The sequence below is a fragment of the Pteropus alecto genome, unplaced genomic scaffold (assembly GCF_000325575.1).
Source record: "Pteropus alecto unplaced genomic scaffold, ASM32557v1 scaffold110, whole genome shotgun sequence".
NCBI classification, from domain to species: domain Eukaryota; kingdom Metazoa; phylum Chordata; class Mammalia; order Chiroptera; family Pteropodidae; genus Pteropus; species Pteropus alecto.
The window spans coordinates 10,823,008-10,842,792 of NW_006431920.1; the positions used below are offsets into that span (position 1 = coordinate 10,823,008).

The window sequence follows — 19,785 nt, forward strand, 5'->3', positions numbered from 1 at the left end:
TGAGATTCGTAGTATGCAGATGATCCAAGACTTGCAATAACACTGAACCTAGGGTCCTCCCCGTCTGCCTCCTGATTACTATATTACTGAAGGGGGCTCAGAATAGTGGTGCTGTAAAAAAAAAAAACAAAACAAAAAACAAAAACCAAATCGCTGGATTCTCTTTTCATCTTTTGCCAACTTTCAATATCTGCAGGCTAGGAGAAGTGGTCCTTTTTTCCCCCATCATCTATTTCCTGGCTCAAAGAATTTGAGAAAGACATTTCAGGGGGGTTCACATGATAGAGTCTAAGGTCTGACCTAGCTGTATGTCTTTCAGTAAGAACACGTGACAGCCACACCCAGGCTTCAGGATCAATTCTATACTCACATGGTCTCATCATCCCTATAATGGATAACTGCCCTGTTCTCTCCTTCCTTGCCCTCTTCTTGGAACTGAAAGTATTTCTCAAAGACAGAGGCAAAACAATTTCGTTTCAACATGCCGGCCTGATGCACAATGGAATCCTTGGATGCAGGCAGATTTTCAAGGTCATATAGCAAAGAGACATTGTATCCTGGAGGGGAAAAAAACACCCAGCAGTTACATTAAAAAAAAAACTTTTCAAGTTCTAATGACATTTTCTTTTTGTCTCAGTGATCATACTTTTAGCCTCAGCAGAATGCTATCAATTCCCATCTACATTATAGGACAAATGAAGTAAAATAAAACCTTTATTCTTATAATAACACTGTAAATATATATAGCTAATTAACAAAAGCTATGCAAAAACTGAATCAATATCAAAGATGACCGATTACAAATAAAGAATGGAGGAAGTCATACTGAGAAATTTGACTAGAAATTTAGTGTTCCAGACACAGCTGTGAAGGTGACTGTACATATGCTATCAAACTACAGTATGAGTTATATATTTTTCTCTCGTGGTTTAATGTACTAAATGCCAACATGGTTGCTGGGTTGCTTTCTGTTAATAAAATGTACTTCCTTTGTGCTATCACAAACCTTGTGTGGAAAGAGGCAAGATATAGAAAAATCTAGGGGAAAAAAATCCTCCTCCCAGTAGCTTTCATTTGTATACACTGTAAAAATTTCAAAGTGTTTTAAAAATATTTCATTTCATTTGATCTCCATAAGAATTCTTTGAAGTAGGCAGGTCAGATATGGTTATTCTCATGTTAGAGAGAGAGAGGTTCAAAGTTCGTGACAAATGCAGCGTGACAGAGAGGCAGAGGCAACTCTACTTGGAGATGAACAGAACTGGGTCCAAATTCTGGCCTTGCCACTTTGTGACACTGGACAAATCGCCTAACATCTACAATTCCTGCAACTATTCAAAAAGGGGTGGTGAGATAGGGGGGACTGTTAGGAGAATTAAGAGGATGTACAGTATTTAGTGTCTGGAACAGAGATGGTCATCAATAAATGGGGCAGAACAGGACTGAAATCCAAATTTGCTGACCACTACACTATTCTGCCTCCTTACAGCACACTGAGCACAAATTCCAGCAAACAAGGCTGGGCACTTGATTATATAACAAAACAAGTAATGTGTGCCAAAAAGTGATGATTTTGCAAGAATATCTGTATTATCACTGAGGATTATTTCATATTCTAGGCAACTGATGGGAATACTTTTCCCAGAACTGCATGAATTTCACATTGCCGAATATCTTAATTCTTTATGCAGTACTTTGTTACTATTTAATTTTTTCCCAAGAGCATTTCTGAGGTCTGTTTCTGTTATTGTTGTTGACGCTATTCTTATTGAGAGCATGGGCTATCAAAATCTCTGTTCTAGATAGTGCTTAGCATTTTTTGGCCCTCCAATATTAAATAATATCAACCACCATTCCATTCCGGGGATCTGAAAATCGGATAAGCAGACTACACGATTAGATAAAAAAAGAAAATGTTTAAAGTTGAGGTTTGCTAGTTTTATCACGTCTTGGACTTCTGGCTAAGATCAAGTGAGATTTGCTAGTTTTAAGGTGCCAAATAAACTAAATAAAACTATGAAGTCAGACCTTGGTAAGGCTTCTGACATGATGAAAAGAACACAGCGAGGATTTAGAAAAGTAAAAATCTAGTATGGCCTACTGAGTTCTCCAAACTTACCTAGATAAATCCATACAAAAAAAGAGACTACTTTCACGTGTACTGCACTTGAAAGTCTGCAATCTGGCACTGTCTGTGCTTTAGCAGGAAGTGGAAGAGAAGGCCCAAGGACAGAAACATAAGCTGTGTTATACTCCAGTTGTTTTGATAGATTTCAGAGTCTGAGTTGTAAGAAGTATGCTCAAGAGTTCCTACATGATTTTTCTGTTCTAGCTGTTTCTTTTTGAAATTCCTTGATTCCTCTTAAAGCCTACTGTTATTTACCTTTTGGTTTTTACTTCTGTGATACACTAGTACCATCAATTTGGAGATTAACATATTGCAGTATTTTTTATTGACTGCAGTCAAAAGCTCCCATCCACAAATACTCCTAGCAGCAAATTATATTCCAAAGGCAGCTTTTTGTGTTTTGTTTGCAGAGCCGCATATAAAATACGCAGGAAGGTATTCTAATGGGAGTGGTAAGGCAGTGGCATGTTGTAAAAAAGTAAAAAAAAAAAAAAGAAAGGAAAAGAAAAGAAAAAAAGGTTGGGGGGAGGAAATAAGCTAGCGAAAGTAACTGCTGTTAAAAGAAAGTGACTTGACACACCTTCCTTCTTAAAACAATGTGCTAATGAAGGTGCTACAGCAACAGTATTTGAGTAACGAGCATTATGCTCAAATGGTTTTATTACTTGGAACTGACTATGGGACTCAGCTGAATGCCCTAGAATTTGAGACTACCACTTAATCACAGGGATGAAAATATTGTCCAGTTTTTCCCACTTTAAATTTCCTTTAAAGCAGTATAGCTAGTAGAAAGTAGCTATTCTAATCAAGGATGGCCATGGTGCTTTGTAATTCCTCTGGCCACGAAGGAGGAAGCGATCATTTATTAAAAGAATGGATTCAGTATCTAAAATTTTTGTTACTTGAAAATGTGAAAATAGTTGTGAATATTCCTTTTTCTTCTCCAAATGTGCAGTGCACAGAAAAAGGTGTTCGTAGGGGTTGGGGGTGGAAATCACTGTTTGCTTAGTCTTCTCAAAAGGCATTTAATCATAAGCAAACAAAGGTGGCTCTCTAGCTGAAAGGCTAAGGAAGTATCAATTGGCCCCTTTAAGTAAATGTTAAAAACATACATGAATTCTGTACATCACACTGTGTACTATTACTGGACAATGCAAATTCCTTCAAAAGCTATTTTTATGGAGAGAGTTAAAGTGGGACTGGGCTCATGCAGAGATATTTGTAAAAGGAGTAATATTTAAACAAAATCCTTTGGCTGAAAAGAGCATAGTACAAATAGGACAGGTCTCTTTCCGTGTCATTCCACAGTCATGCACATCACTACATACCTGATTCTGGATTTACCAAGAAACTCCCGTACACTCTCTTTAGTAACTAGAAAATACAAACACAAATGTTAATCCAAAAGCCACGATAACTTTATAATTTTTAAAGAACTGTGCTTGCCAGCCTTCTCCTAAACCAGCATTCTTCCTTTCATTCGGTAGATGGGAAACTGGATACAAGAAGGGGAAGCAGATTTATTTGAGTTACCATGCAAGTCACTCACAGAACTGAGATTAAATCCAAAAGGTCAGTCTATGATCCGTTTTTCAATCAAGCTCATTCTTAACTCTTTCAGGATTCGGTCACTCCCTTTACATGTTCTCTGTTCTACTCCGGAACATACACTATACATAATCGTCTTGTTTTCAAGAGAGCAGAAGGATGCCAAACGCCAAGTATAGATGTTAGTTATCAATCAATTACAGGCCAAATCATTAGCCCAGGTGAATGAAGAGATAAAACCAGAATTATTGGAAACTGATTCCAGTTAGCCTGCTTATTTTGTAAGCTTTAAAATTATTTAGCTCAGCACCAGCTTTAAGGCAAAGACAATGGATAATTAAATCATAGCCAGTTATTTATGCTGGTGGGTTCACAGAAGATAGTACTCTCTAAATGTCTTTTTCCCAAAACCAACACTTAGAGCTGGCTACTTTCTAGCATTTTGGAGTAAACGATAAAAGCTTTTTACATATTCCTTATTTTTTCTGTGCTAGTGTGACTGCTTCATCTGGTGGAATTTGTTCCTAGATTGACATGGTTTAGGAAACAAACTTTATTTTGGAAAGAATAGTTCTGACTTAAATGTTATACAGGACACATTAAGCAGCAGAAAGACAGCTATTGGGAGACCCCATTAAAATCACTAGAATTTAATAACCTTTTTGGTATTTAGTAGTTTTTATATATTTAAGAGGCAAAACACAGTCATGGCTTATTACTAACTCTCATTAAAAACTTATACTTTGGGAGGGAAGGTATCATCACTATTCCATAAGAAGGTAAAACTGAGGCCAACAGACTAAACCTGAGTAGTATAACAGGGTTTCGTCTCGAGGTATCTAGTCAATTTCTGACACTATCTCACCACAAACACACTAATGATCACCTTATATTTTCTGGGATACCAAAAAAAAGACAAGTTAACCAAATTACAGCTGAACAACAGCAAAAACTTTTAATTATCTAAGTTATATATATGCATGTTTTAAAGAATTTCATTAGCCAGAGAAAACCACTGAGAACACAGGCAGCACTGGAGTGGAGATCCACGTGAGCAGGTACTCTTGTTCACTGTCATGGTCTCAGTGCCCATATACTTGCATACGAGAACATGCAGTAAACAGATGTGAATGAATATCAATGTTTTTCTTCAAATCTTATTTTCAATGTACTCTCTAGATATTCCAAAAAAAAATCAGCAGCAAACCAATTACTTTATGTCCCATTTAAAAAAATTATCAGTGAGGTTCTCCACACCTCCATTCATTAGTATTTTTTAATATTCACATATTTATTGAATCGTTCCAATCTCAAAACTCGAATAATAGAGTGAACTTCAAAGCACGAACTAGTGCTCACATCTGTTTGTACGAGGCAAAAGACAAATAATGCCGCATGTAGTTCCTATTTGGTGACCATAGAGCCACTGTGAGGTACCATAGAGCCACTGTGAGGTATCTCTTTTACAGAAGAGGAACTGAAGGGAGAGGTTCAGGTCAGAGTTTGTTGGTGACATAGAGATGTGACCTTCACATGCCCCACATACCGCTTCTCCTACGGAGTTTTGGGAGAAAAGTAACATGCACATCCTGCAAGAATTTTAACTAGCATGCTAACTCTGAGCTATAATTCTATACTGGTGCATTACTGATCCTTGAAGAAAAGATAAATCAGATGTGGGAAAAACCACAGCCCCTAAGATTTAATTTAATTCCAAGCCTACTAAGTAAATATTCTGAGATCTACAAGGTTCTCAGAGTCAAATTTGTATGTACCATGTTCAACTCCTCTGCTTCCTCCCCTTGGCCAAAACAGCCAGTATTTCTGTGTTTACTTCACTTGCACTTTTAACCATGGTTCACTTTTCAATTTGCACCTACTCTTCCAACCTGACACCAGGAGATGGGTGGAGGCAATCTATCAATCATCCCCATCCAAGACCTTCCGACGATAGCAGCAGAGGCTTTCTGCCTTGAAAAAGGGCCTGTGACAAAGTAATAAGCTTCCTGTGGTTATCACAGATTGGTCACTGTTTAACCAACCCAGGGAGCCATTTACTGTGCATTCTGCTCCAACACTGCGAATGTCACTTACTCCACCTACTTGAGTGGGTGGGGCTGGTTCTTTGACCCTTGTGGAAGCTCTAATAGCAATGTGTTCTAGAGTTTTATTGTAAGGAAAGCACAGCCTGGAAAGATTTAAGAAATCTAGCTTAATACTTTCCCTTCCAAGGATTATTATTGTACCTAGATTTTTAAAGAGAAAGAACTGCCTAGGGAGAATGATTACACAATTTGGTTGTGTATTCAAATGCTTAACATTTCTTTTCAGGGAGTAATAGTTAATCTAAAGCAGGGACATCGTAACAGCCACTTGTTTCTTCTTGCTCTTTATCTTTAAAGAGAAGATTTAACTGCTGTCTTTCATATAATTGCTTTATATGCTTTTTATGATTAGGTCTTTCTTCTGAAGCTTTTCTTTTTCAGATAAAATGACCCTGTATACAAATGCTCTAAATGTTTCTTCTTCCCTTGAACTTTAGAGGCAAATCAGAAAAGGTTCTGACTCTTCCCTTCTTCTCTATAGGAAAAATCAACTGCATATGAATAACCAAGGGAAGTGACTGCCTATGGCTCTTGGTATTGTTTGGTTAACATGCAATTTTAGTTTTTAAACCAAAAAAATTATTGAGATTTGATCATATTCTTTTGCAAACAGCCTTTTCATAACATAAATGTTAAACAATCAAAATCTACTACTATTAATCAGAAAGAAAATAAAAATGGCTGTATATTCATTCACCAGATTAAGGAGAACCTAGTTTGTTAAAACTAAAAGATATTTGAAAACTGATTCAGGAACTGAGTCATACTTCCTGCTCTGAGACCCAACCACAACGTGTACGCACACTGGTGTAACAGCATTTTCTTTCTTCCATAAATGGCTCTCCCCAGAGCAAATATAGTTCAACAGGAACCAAACCTGCTACTTTAGCTATCGAAAGAAGCCAGTGAAGAAGGCATGGCCACCAAGAGTTTCATAATGCATGGACATCCTTTCTTACTTCTCCTAAGGTAGTTGTAAGGAAGAAAGAACACTTCAGAATGAAAAATTAAGATTATAAACTTTAGACAGGCTAGAATTTATATACCTACTTGACGTTATAGAAACAGAACAGAACCCACTTGACGACGTTATAGAAACAGAACAGAACCCATTCACATGATAGCTATTTTCGTACTGGTCAAAGACTATTTTTTACCACATTTTTTGAGAATTAAAGCGGTTTTTGTTTTCAATGGCTAGGGAACATTTATATTTCTCCAGAGTAAAAAATAAGCAAGTAAAGAGCCAAAATCTTTTCTGGGAAACACCTGTCTTTACATCATTATGGGAAATGAAATCAAGAGCCCCTGGTTAGGTGAGCAAGCTGTCCAGAGTGGTCAGTGCCAGTGGGGGAATTCAGTATCATGGATCTTCTCTGAGTGGCGAGTTGCCAATAAAAGTTGCCAACAAGAGCCCCAAGGAAAATGATGTGGAACTTACCTCATCAGCGCCATGTGCTTGAAGTTCTTTGTAGAATTTCAAAGAAATACTGACCATCACTTTTGTTTTGTCTCCATTAGGATTTGAAATATGATAGAGGACCCCATCAAAATCTGTGAGGAAAGCAAGTAAGACTGCTTATCTCAAAGTGCCTGCCTACCTGCTGTAGGCCATAAGCAAAGTCTCTCTTGTAAAAAGGAATATGAGTAAAATGGCGTTTATTTCAGATCCATGTGGGAAGTCAGCAGAAACACTGAGATAGAGCTGTCGAGTACCTATCTCTTTGCTCTTCTAAAATTACAAAGCTAGTCTTACCTTAATCACAGCTTAGTGCTGGAAGAATTAAAAATTTTTTTAACCATTTCTTAATATCAAGTATCTAGTCACGTGTTCAAATACTGTCTCAAAAAATTAAACAACATCCTCCCCCTCAAAAAAACTGTTGTCTTACTTGAATTCAGATCCAAATGAGGCGGCACATGCATCTGGTTATTTCTTAAGCTTTTAATCTATAGGCCTCCTCTCTTTTTGGCTTCTATTCTTCTACAGTACAGAGGGCTTATCCTGTGTAGTTCCTGAAACTAGGTGTGAGTGGCCATCACTTCAGGGAGAGGTGGCATGGCTGGTTAGTAGCGTGAGATGGGGACAGTGCCTGCCTCCAAGTCCCAGCACTTCAGAGCTGTAAAAAGTCTTCCAAGATTATCTAGTCAAGCACTCTTATTTTTCAGAGGGTAGCTATATAACTCAAAAGTTCACACAGTAAGTGTAGTATCAACACCCAGTTCTTTACAGGGAACAGAAAGCAGTAATATCTGACTTGCTGAACAGGTCTCTAGCATTTTCATGTTTTCCCGCTAAGTCTAGCGGTAGACAAACTGAGATGATAGCTATTTGAAGACAATAACTTATTATTTCTGAATGAAAAAACCCTTATTTTGTATCACAAAATTAAACCCCAACTTCTAAGATATCAGTGGGTAACTTTACAGTGTTCACTAAACTCATGAAATAAAGACTTTAGAAAGATCTGACAATCAAGGGATAGTACCTCAAATGTCAAAGCTTATTTTAGGAACAGTTTTTTTCTATTTTTTATATTGTGCATTCTCTTAATAAAGTTAAGATAAAGACACTTACCTGCAAATGTTACTTCTACTGCTTCTGGTTTGTTTCTGCAAAACAAAACAAGAGTCCCTTAGGAAAGATAACTATTGTTGCATGACTTTGAGGGGACTTGCAAAGGCTCTTGAGCTTAATTTAAGATCAGACCACTATGTATCAGTCTTATATTTACTGCAGACCTGAGTATACAATTAATTTTCTTATGCATCTGAACCTCTGGACTTAGTTAAGGTGGAGGATAAAAAAAAGCAGGACAGATAAAACTTTTGTTTTCCAGATACTGTCGAATCTCTGTTGTGGTTGGTGGTCACCTTCAATTCTGAATTCCCTAAGACCATGATACACACAGACTGTCTGTGTGAACGTACCAACTTTTGGTCAATGTCTCCTCCACAGGACTGTAGTGATGGGGGTAGGACATTCAGCAAGAAAACTGCTAAATAGAATGAAGCATGGTTTTAATATACTTGAGGTGAGAGGATGCTTTCAGGCCATAAAACAGGAAGTTCTTTTCTATTTCAAAGACAACCTGTAAACCCTCCTACACGTCTTTTCCCTTTCCTTTATGTCACCAAAGCACTCACCACTCTCCTTCATGAAGCTATCTTTAACTAGTTCTACCCTAGTTTTATTTTGTCTTGAAATTACAGTGCTATACTTCCATAGAAAGTGTAGCACAAAACAACACTGTGAAGCCACTGAAAACAGTCAAGACACATATTTTCCAACTTTAGCTTTTTCATCAGGATCATGTTTTTAGACAAATACCTATACGCCTTTATTTTCTGACCTAATCATCTATAAAATGGGTGAATACAAGCGATCCTACCTCACAGAACTGCTGAAGCTAAAACAGGAGAACAGACATGAAAGAACCTATACTGGAAGGCAATGACAGCTTAATACCTTCTGTGCCATTCCCAGCTTAGCCTGGTACGTGGACATGTATCTGATAAATGCTACCGACTTATTACCTAGGAAGCATGACATAATCCTAGCTATAAACAATAATGGTCAATTAACTCTCAACAAAAAGCTACTTTACATACTCTCTCCACTTCTTTAAGTCCAATGGTAGGAAACATATGAAGACTCTATGACTGTTTATCAGCTAGCTACCAACTCAAATGGGTCCACTTTGTTTTATGGGCCAGCAGACAAGATAGACACATTTTCACATTTATTCTTGACTAACTTGCTCAAGACCTCGCAATTAAGTGCACAGGTTTTATACTACCTTTGCTCCCTCACACCTGTAAAAGGAACCACGAATAAGTGCCCTCCAGGGTTGCTGGGAAATAAGGGAATATATAACATTGTTTATGACTGTTTTAAAAAAAAAAGGCTGCTGCAGAGGCTAAACAATACCTTTCAAGGAAACTGGCTTCTATTGAGCATATGTTATAGTCCTGTTGAAAAATCAACCCATACAAATCACACACAAAATTCTATCCTGCATCTTCAAAGCCATTCATATGTGACATAAGAAAAGTAATTTGAGTGTAAGAATGGAAGTATCAAGTGGTTTATGAAGAAGTGGAGTTCAGAATATGATGAAAAGAACTAGAATAAAATTTAAGTTGCTTCTATTCTTTCGTGGGAAACTGTAGCGAGGAGACAAAGGCAGTGAATGGCCAACAACCATTCCTCACCTCTAGAAAACAAGAGCAAAGAAGGAAGAAGTACAAACACAGCCCTACAACACATTTGAATGAGACAGTAAGAGCTGCACGATGGGAGGAAGCACTGAAGAATACTTTTCTGGGGAAGGCTGGCTATGCCAAAGTCAGGGTGGAGGTTTATAAAGGTCCACATTGCATCACTTAAGGGGTGGTGATTGTTATGTTTTAACCTTAGGCTTTAATGCTGCCAGTGAAAGATTGAATTCCTCACTCTCCCACTTCATCAACAGACTGAGAAAAATCAACTATAAATAAATCACCTTAGGGTTCCAAGCTGTAAACATTCTGACTCTGGAATTTTGAATTTCTTTAGGCCATAAAGTTCCCTGAGCACAGATCCCCAGTGGGAGAAGTTGCTAAGATCTATACTAAGTGGTTTGCTGCTTGACTTGAGAACATTTGTCAAATCACTGCCATTAATATTTCAGTTTACTATTTATGACTTCGCAAAAGGTTGCAGAAGAGACAGGCTGCAGAGACAGCATTAGGCCAAAGGAGTCTTCCTGAGAAGTCATTTGGGAGTTAGAGGTCCAAGAACTCTGCTCTGAAAAAGAGACTGTGACCAAGATTGTGTCTCAATTCCAAGACCAGGTGTTTATTTACTTTTGTGGTTTAAAATCATGGAGCTAGGGGAGAGTAAGATTGGTCTGGGAGAAAGTGTACCACTTAACAGGCCAAAAAGATAAATGGTTATTTTCTGTTCTACCATTTGCTAACGTTTCGGATAGTGGGGGTGAGTTTAATTACAGAAAAAGCAAGTCCTTCAGAGTTCTGTCACTTACTAGCTATGTAACCACAGGCAATGTTATTCAAATGTCACTGAGCCTCAGGTTCCTTTTCTAGATTGAGATGAGGTGTGTACAGCAAAGTTTCCCCAACAGTCTTATGACTAAGTTACAGATATGCTGAGATAATGATCCCCACAGCTCTTTGGGCAGCCTAGTGGCATGACCTCGAGGCTCGACGACCATTTACCCAAATGTACAAATATTATCTCCTTTAGTGTGTGTGTGTGTGATATATCATAAATAAAGTCAGAAATCACCAGTGCTGGGTGCCTGCACAACGCTTAATTCATGTCTACTCCCCCTGCAACTCTCAAGAGCCCTAGTTTTCTCAACCATAAATAGGAAGTGCTATTATCACAGGGGCACATTTGAAATCAAATGAGCCCATGTTAAAGCTTATAGCCAAGTGCCTGGTTGACAGGTCATCAATAAATGAGTTTTTCTTCAAGGTGATATGAGAGGAGACCAGACTTGAAGCCACGGTAGGGAGAGGTTTTGGGATTATGGAAATTCCCAGAATCAGCAACTGTTCCACAGTACAAGAAGGAGAAGACCTATTAGTGTTGGACTGTTGTAACGTTTACATCCTGGAACAAGCCAGCTGGCTAGGTTCTCCCGTTTACTGACTGGACAGCATAAGACACTAAAACACATTAAATTCATTAAGAGGGTTTCAGGAGCTTTTAAAATCCTTTAGAAAAAATTTTCTTCAATCGTTTTTTCTAAGGAAGCATCTAGAATGTCATCTAATCAGTCAGTAAAGAACTCCTGGAAACTATATTATCTAATCCTCTTTTTCTCATTAAGCATTTTGGAGTTTTTACTCCCAAATGTATCCGATTCTCCACTTGGGCATTTACGTTCCTCTTTTAGTTATCCCTTCCGTGAGGTGAATTAGAAGAATCACTGAATTCTGCTATCTCACCAGAAAAGTTTTTGATCATTCTCTGAGTCTTCTATAAGGCTCTCATCATCTTCTTTGACCAAAGCCTATACAAATGGATATTAGATAAGAGGTCATTCTACTCTTTGCTTAAGCGGTATCTCAAAATATGGAAAGATCTAAAAGGCTATTCACACAGTGTCAGGAAAGTGATAAGCTCCTCCTAAGGAAACTGAGAACCACTCTAACTGGCTTTATCCTTCAAGAAAATATTTACTGAACTGACAAAATATATACAATGAGGATGCTAGGAAACAAGGATGACTAAAATGACAATGTCCCTAAGGAGTCATCAATTTGGTGGAGTGTACCTCTGGGGCTTCATGCCCAAAGCTGTCTCAAAGAGGCCAGAGGCCAGGCAGCAGTGTGTAACTACAATGACCTGTAAAAAGACCAAGCAGATCCTCTTAGCGAGTCAGCCACTACATTCCAGTTCTTCTAAATGCTTCAACAATGTCCTAATTCCGAGTCACTTCAAACCAGTCTGTCTCTCGGAGGACATATGCAGCATATTTGGGAATGAGAACAAGGTATCAGCAAGATTTAATTTATTCCTTTCTCAAATTTTCTCCTCCCACAGTCCTCGCCCACCCCAACTGGCACTGCTTGCTTACTGAGCTTCACTCCCCCTCACAGAATCACAGCGCCCCACAATATGCACAGCTGTGGCAAGAAGCCAGCACACACTTAAAATCAACAGCAATTTGCATCTGATAGCATTTCCTCAATCTTGGACTCTAGGCTCTAGCTAAGTAGACAGGCCTAGCTTCTAAGGCTGAAAAGGTTCTTGGTGTGTATATAGTAACAAAATAATTAAATTAATTTGCCAGATTACTTCTGCTTTAATTGGGGGTCTGGGTTAAGAATTCCTAAATGAAAAGGCAATGTCGTTGAAAAGACTTGTACATGAGGTTATTTGCAGTGTTAAGTACAGCTTTTTAATCAGTCACATTCTTAGTTTGTAGGCTGTTGGGAAGACAACTTACTAATAATTATCATTTTGTGAGGCTATATGAATCATTCCAATAAGCCATTTTCTCAGGAGTGTGGTAGGAAAAAATAAAAAGCAATTTTGCTCGGAATGAATCTTAAGCTTTGTTGGAACAGCCTCTGAATTAAAAGGTTATCATGACCAAATGTATTCTTGAACAGTTTAGATGACAAAACTCCTCTACCCGAAGGAAGTTTGTGCTTTTACTAAGATGTCACAGGCAAGAAGATCCAACATACGAGAGGCATCATTTAAAAAAAGATCACTCTCAGAAGGAAAGCTATGGTAACTGTGTTCTGAAGTATATACTACAGAACTGTTTATAAGACTATCTCATGCTTACATTTTCAGTAGCTGGAAGAGTGTTGAGCATTAGAACTTTCTGAAATCATGGAAATGTTCTATATCTGTACTTGCCAAATTTGGCAGCTACTAGCCACATGTGGCAACTGAGCACAAGAACTGTGGCTAGTGTGACTAAGGAACTTAATTTTTATTTCACTTTAATTCTTATTTAAACTTAACTAGCCACACGTAGCTACTGGTTATTATAGGAGGACACCAGAGTTGGAAGATTCATTCTGCAAAGGGTTGCTCTGAACCATAATTTCTCCAATTGGTTTGCTGAGAAGGGTAAAGCAGGGTGGAGCTGACCTCTTCCAGGTTTCCACACAGGCAAAGCTTTTCAAATCTCCAGGGTTTCTCCTCCAAGCTACTCCATTTCCTTAATGTCTTCCTCTGATCTCTACTCCAACACATCTTACCCCTTAGCTCCTCTGTAACATTGCAAACAGGCTCTCTCAGAAAGCCCCCCCTTTTTCTGTACCTGCATGGTACTGAGCACTGATAGAATCCCAAAAATGTTTATGATTATCACACCAGTCTTCCTTTGCTGGACGTTCTGACCTAGGAATGTGCCTTAACTACTTCACTGCTGCCTCACCTCCCTGGTATGCCTGCAAATTCACTCGGGTTTTTTAGACGCATGCTTCAGCTGGGTGTTATATGTGCAACCCCAGGAAAGCCCTACCTCCCTGGCCTGTATCACCATCTCTTTTCAAAGTGCTTTTCAGCAGAATATGTTTTGAGTCTACTAATTTAAAGTCATATCTTAAAGGGAAGATGGGCCAGAATAAAAGCCAAAACTTGCTGCCCTGCCCCAATATCCAACACTACTACAACATATACTTTGTAAAAAATGTCCTAGAAGTTCTAACTTATGCGTTCCAGACTTGAGTGCCTATTTTAAATCCTCTGAAATGGTTAGTTGCTTTTTTTAAGAGTAATTTTCTAAAATGAAAAGAACTGAAGTTCTGAATAAAGGGGTACATTTTGGAATCAAGTTATTAACACACAAATAGATATGAATGGAACTCCTACACTACAAGGCAAGCTTCTACTTGAAAATGCACAGGCATTTATCTTGTAGATCCGCATATAACTGCCCAGGTCTCATTCTTTACTAGTCCGGACTTGAGAATGCACTTAGATGAGCTGTAAAAATGCAGAAGTTAATTTAACTTCCTGTGTGCTACACTGCTCAAAAAAGTACATTGCAATTACCCAAAATAAGACTCTGAGCTGATTCCCTTGAACATTCAAAATGCAAAGGAACTGGTAAGTGAGGCTGAAGACAAGCAGCAAGTTAGTCTAAAATATAAGCAACTGCAGCCCCTGGCAGAAAATAATAGCAACTGTTCACTGTATGTGTCACTTCAAGGAAAGTTGTGCTTTGTTTTAGATAAAATCTGTGGCCTTATAAAAGAGATAGGAAACAATATACTCAATTTAAGCGGTGGGTTAGAAGTATTTTTTTAATGCCTCCAAGCCACAAGGTCATATGACCACTTAGAATTTCCCTTCCACCAATCCCTTCCCACCTAGGGTTCTCCAAGCACTTACTTTCCTCTTACTAGTTCTCAGTTCACCAGAAAGTTTGCACTTATTTCTTCAACTGTGGAACCAAGATGTGAAGCCCCATCCTCAAAGATGGGGAAATAAGGCAAAGGGATCAGCCAAAAATTAGAAGCTAAAAGCAATTTCCTGGCTCATATCTTAAAAGTATAGCAGCTTTGGGGGAGAAGACTGTCTTCTACCGTTTCCTGTGTTGGATAGAGAAGGCTGCCTTGGAAATTTGTCCTAAGGCCACCTTTGAAAAGGCCAATGGTAAAAAAAAAAAAAAAAAGGTCATCTAAGACCTTTATAGGCTTTTGAAGGCTTTCAAGCTTGCATCTGGACCAATACTACCACCGAAGAAATCACTGACCAGGGGTCTGGTAAAGAATGTAAAAGACAACCAGATAAAAGCTAGTGCGTGGGGAAAAGTGAATGAGAACCCCAGAAGAGATAAGGAAAGGGTGTGATGGGGAAACTATTAGCTTTGCTTGAGGAATGTGAAATAAAATGGCCAGTGTCTCTCACCGGGTTTGGGGAAGGGAAACTAGATATCGTGTCTTTCTGGCTGCAAGACTGGGTCTGCTTTCACTCTTCCCTCTTACTCCTTTAAACGAAACGAGGAGCTGGGGGTGGGGAGCGAGAAAGCTGGTGATGATCTGGGCTTGCGTCTTCTTCCCTCCTCTAGCCCTGGGAATTCCTGAAAACTCCTTCCAACCCAATCCAAACGGGCTATCCTCGGGTTCTGAACAATGACGGGGAATACGCAGGGAAGTGGCCCCCTGCTCGCTCCAGAGGGCAATGGGATCCTCCAGCTTGAGTTCTAGCCCAAGCTGCCCTCACATCCCACAGGTCTCCTGCCCTTTAGCACGCGCACTCCTGTCCACTCACTGCTTCCGCATCCCTCCTCTGAGCCTCTCCCCACGCATCTCTGATCCTCACCCCACCGCGCCCAACTGCCTCCCACGTTTACTCCGCCGGGGCAGTCCCCACACCCGTCCAGGTCCCCATCTCCCTCTCCCGTTGTCGAGGGTTGGGGGGCTGAACAACACTGGAGATGAACAGGGGTCAACTCTGCCTCCCTCGCCGCCCTCCGGCCCCGGGGGCGCGCTCACCCGGCGGCCGCGTTCTCGAACTTGAGCGCGAGCGTCTCCTCGATGATGCGGTTGTTCACCTCCAGCAGGATCATGGCGGCGGCTGCCCCGGGCAGGGGAAGGAGAAACAAGGGTGGGTAAGGGAGGGAAGGACGGAGGGAGCGGTCCTGCTGCTCCCTGAGGAGGGGGGCTGGGTGGGGTAGAAGGTTAGGGGAGAAGGGAAGAGGGACCGGGATGGGGAGAAAGGGAAGAAGCGCGCGCTGTCTCGCGTAAGTACTGACTGTGGAGACACCCACCCACCTGACCGACCTGGCCCCAGAAGCCTGAACCCGCCTGCCGAGCCGCCGCCGCCGCCGCTGCCGCCTCACCGACAAGCCCGGTCCCCGCCCAGCCCCCGGCCCTAGCCGGCCACTTCCGCTCTCACACCCACTTCCGCTCACCGCCCAGACGCGCGGTCCCGCGGCGCCATTTCCGCTCCGACTCCTCGTGTGCGCGCACGCAGGCGCGCGCAGGGTAAACGGAGGCTGCGCTTGCGCATGCGCAGTGCCTCTACGCCGCCTCTACTTTCTCAGACCCTATTAGTCTGTCTCTTAGCGGGCTGTGGTTTCCAAGGCATGCCTTACTGTGTATCCCCTCCCTTGCGCTCCCTGTCCCAGAGGTCTACTCCACCCTTCTCGTCTTACCGTTTCAGAGACCCCTCAAGTAGCTTGCTCTTGTCATTTCCCAGCGTACTTCTTTGTTTTCAGCTTGTTTGTTGACGGTGTACCCCCTCAGGCCACGCTGATGACTGTCCGGCGGCACCATTACGCATTTTTCTCCAACAAATATTTGATGGACTTCTGCTCTGTGCTGGGGATACAGTGGTGAATGAAATAGACGAGGTCTTGCTCTAGTGGAGCTTATAGTCTGGTGAAGGAAACAATAAATAAACAATTACATAACTATAAATTGTTTTAAAGAGCAATGAAGAAAAGGAATGAGAAGTCATCTAGGTGAAAGGCAACTTAGATGGGCCTCCACAGGCTTGTCATGCCTGCAGTTCTGTGCCTGGGGAGCTGCCTCTAGGGGCCCGAACATGATTATCCCCTTCCAGTACCTCTGCCACACATACCTTCTTACTCATCCACATGCAGAATCTGAACTCATTATTGTGCTACATCTGTGCCTTGTTTTGTATTTTCCTCTTCCGAGGGAATCTAACAAACTTAGTTGAAGCCCTTCTACATGCAATGTTATGTTTCCTAAGTGCTCTCAGAGCAGGGATGGAGGAGTTGGGGGGGGAGGAACAAGAAAATGAACAAAAAACTGGCCCCTGTACTCAAGGCTCATACAGCTCTTTAAAACATTTCTTTACTTACCGGCCATGGATAAAGTTCAAGACATTGCAGATGCCCCAAATTATATGCTAACGCTTTAAAATTAATGTTATATGTTAAACTGAACTAAAATAATGAATATACATATTTTAAAAGTATATACAGACACTAAAGCCTTGAAAAAAAACCAGTTCACTGACCTATCCTCAATTCTTCTACATACTCATCCCGACCCCTGTACTCAAGGCTCATACAGCTCTTTAAAACATTTCTTTACTTACCGGCCATGGATAAAGTTCAAGACATTGCAGATGCCCCAAATTATATGCTAACGCTTTAAAATTAATGTTATATGTTAAACTGAACTAAAATGATGAATATACATATTTTAAAAGTATATGCAGACACTAAAGCCTTGAAAAAAAACCAGTTCATGACCTATCCTCAATTCTTCTACATACTCATCCCGATTATATCCATGTATCTAAATAAATGTTTATATGACTAATTGTTGATTTGTTAATTTTAAGGATTATCTGTTGACTTTCTGCCATGGTAGATAAGAACATGACTCATCATTTCTGTTCCCCCCTCCACATAGTTATGTAACAATTGTTGGTTAAACCAATAATCAGCATTTAAATTATTATGTATGCAAATATTGCTTACCAAGGAGAAGAAGTGAATTACAACCTGCCTTCTAGCTTATACAGCTAGAGTTAATTATTGCCTTTTTCTCTCTCACTTATCAATTTTCTATGTATCTACATTTGGCTGCCCCCCAACCACTGCAGGTGCTCTAAGATTGTCAAAAATTCTAGCAATATTTTCCATATACTCAATTACGTAAGTTCCACTTATTCTTTAGAGTTTTTGTCCTAGGATCTTACTTCCTCTTGTTTCAATCTGGATAACTGCTCTCTAGACTAGTACTACAGTGTCATTCTGGGATTTTCCTTCATAGCTGTTTTGGGCCGGTTTTCCCCATTTCCTGGATCCCATGTCTTCCTCTTTCTTGCTTTACTTCCTTGTTTTGCTAAAGCACCTCCTCTACTAATTTCCTAAGGAAGAGAGGGGATATGTTAGAGTCTTTGCATATTTTAAAATATCTTCTATTCTAACACTTGATATGTAGTTGGGCTGGTTATTGAATTCAAGTTTGAAAATATTTTTTCCTCATAATTTTAAAGGTATTTATTACATCTTATGCTACTTTTCAAGGTTGTTATTTTAAAAGTCTGATTCCTATTCATATCCTTGATCCTTTGTATGTTACGTCTTCCTTGTCTCTGGAAACATGAGGGTTTTTTCCTCCAGAATATTGGTCAGAAATTTTATAATGATGTTCTTTGGTGCGATGCTTAATAATTTATTCGTCCTGAGCACTCATTGAAAATGTAAACTCATGTACTTCAGTTTTGGAGGAAATTTTCTTTAATTATTTCCTTGTTAATTTCTTCTCTATTTTCTTTGTTCTTTTTCTGGAATGCCTATTACAGATGGTCCCTCACTTATGATGGTTTGTCTTATGGTTTTTTAACTTTACGATGGTGTGAAAGCAATATGTATTCAGTAGAAATTAGACTTTGAATTTTGATCTTTTTCTGGGCTATTGATATACAGTAAGATACTCTCTTGTGATGCTTGGCAAGAGGCAGCAAACTGAAGCTCCCAGTCGGCCACATGATCACAAGGGTAAACAACCAATACTCTACAGTGTAATATTAAATGCATTTTTGACTTATGATATTTTCATTTTACGATGGATTTATTGGGACGTAACCCCATTGTAAGTTGAGGAGCATCTATATTTAGAAGTTAGATTTTTGGATAGATTTTTGATTTTTCTTTTTTATTTTCTATTTCTTTGGGGTTTTTTGTTTGTTTTATTTTATTTTTTTCATAATCAAAGGAAAAAAATTTAACAGATTCAATATTCACATTACAATAAATGATAAAATTAAATATTCTCTTGATACAAAGTTTCAACTTTTGCATTTTTTTTCTATTTAACTTATCCTGACATCTTTTTTTCCTAAGCATTTCTATTACTTTCCTCCTACCTTTTCCTGTCTATGATTACATTGACAGGTTCCCTCCCTCACCCAGTAGTTTAGAAAGTTTGCTCCTATATAAGCTAAGATGATTATCATTAAAAATTTAATACAGCTTTTAACTTTGACAACATCTAGGTAATATCTGTAACCTTTTGTCTTCATCCTCAAGTATACTGTTAACTGTTCATCTTACTGGGTAGAAATGTGGCATTTTATTTTCCAGTCTTGTTGATTTTTGGTGTGGAAGGAAAATATGTCTTATACTTATGTGTTTATTCTCACCCTAGATTGCTAAAACATATCCTTCAGTAATTCTTTCAAAGATGATAAGCAAGAAATAAACTATATTTTCGATATCAAAAAATATCTTTGTTTTAGCCTCAAAATCAAATACCAGTTGGCTGGATATAAGATTTTAGGTTTAAAGTCTTTTGCCTGCAGAACATTTATGATATTGCCCTACAGACTTCCAGCATCCAGAATATTCAGTGATAAGTCTGCTATCAATCTGATACTTATTCCTTGGTAGGTTATCTCTTTTTTCTCTCCAGAAGCATTTATGATTTTTTTCTTTATCATTGTAGACACCAAGATTTGTCTAGGAGTAAATCTCCTTCCATCAATTTTACTGGGTACTCAGTAGGCACTGAAAAGCTCAAGACATGAATCTTTAACTA

The 19,785-nt window shown here is 39.3% G+C and overlaps 1 protein-coding gene across 1 annotated transcript in view; it reads right to left on the reverse strand.

Annotated features, from left to right (window-relative positions):
* ARPC2 (actin related protein 2/3 complex subunit 2) overlaps window positions 1-16,182 on the reverse strand; it is a 27,296-nt gene extending 11,114 nt beyond the window's left edge. Inside the window, 6 exon segments of the mRNA XM_006927110.3 lie at window positions 371-557; window positions 3,457-3,502; window positions 7,223-7,335; window positions 8,360-8,394; window positions 15,757-15,838; window positions 16,045-16,182. Coding sequence (XP_006927172.1) covers window positions 371-557; window positions 3,457-3,502; window positions 7,223-7,335; window positions 8,360-8,394; window positions 15,757-15,830 — 455 coding nt within the window. The 5' untranslated portion in view covers window positions 15,831-15,838; window positions 16,045-16,182.
* Between the last annotated feature and the right edge of the window lie 3,603 nt (window positions 16,183-19,785).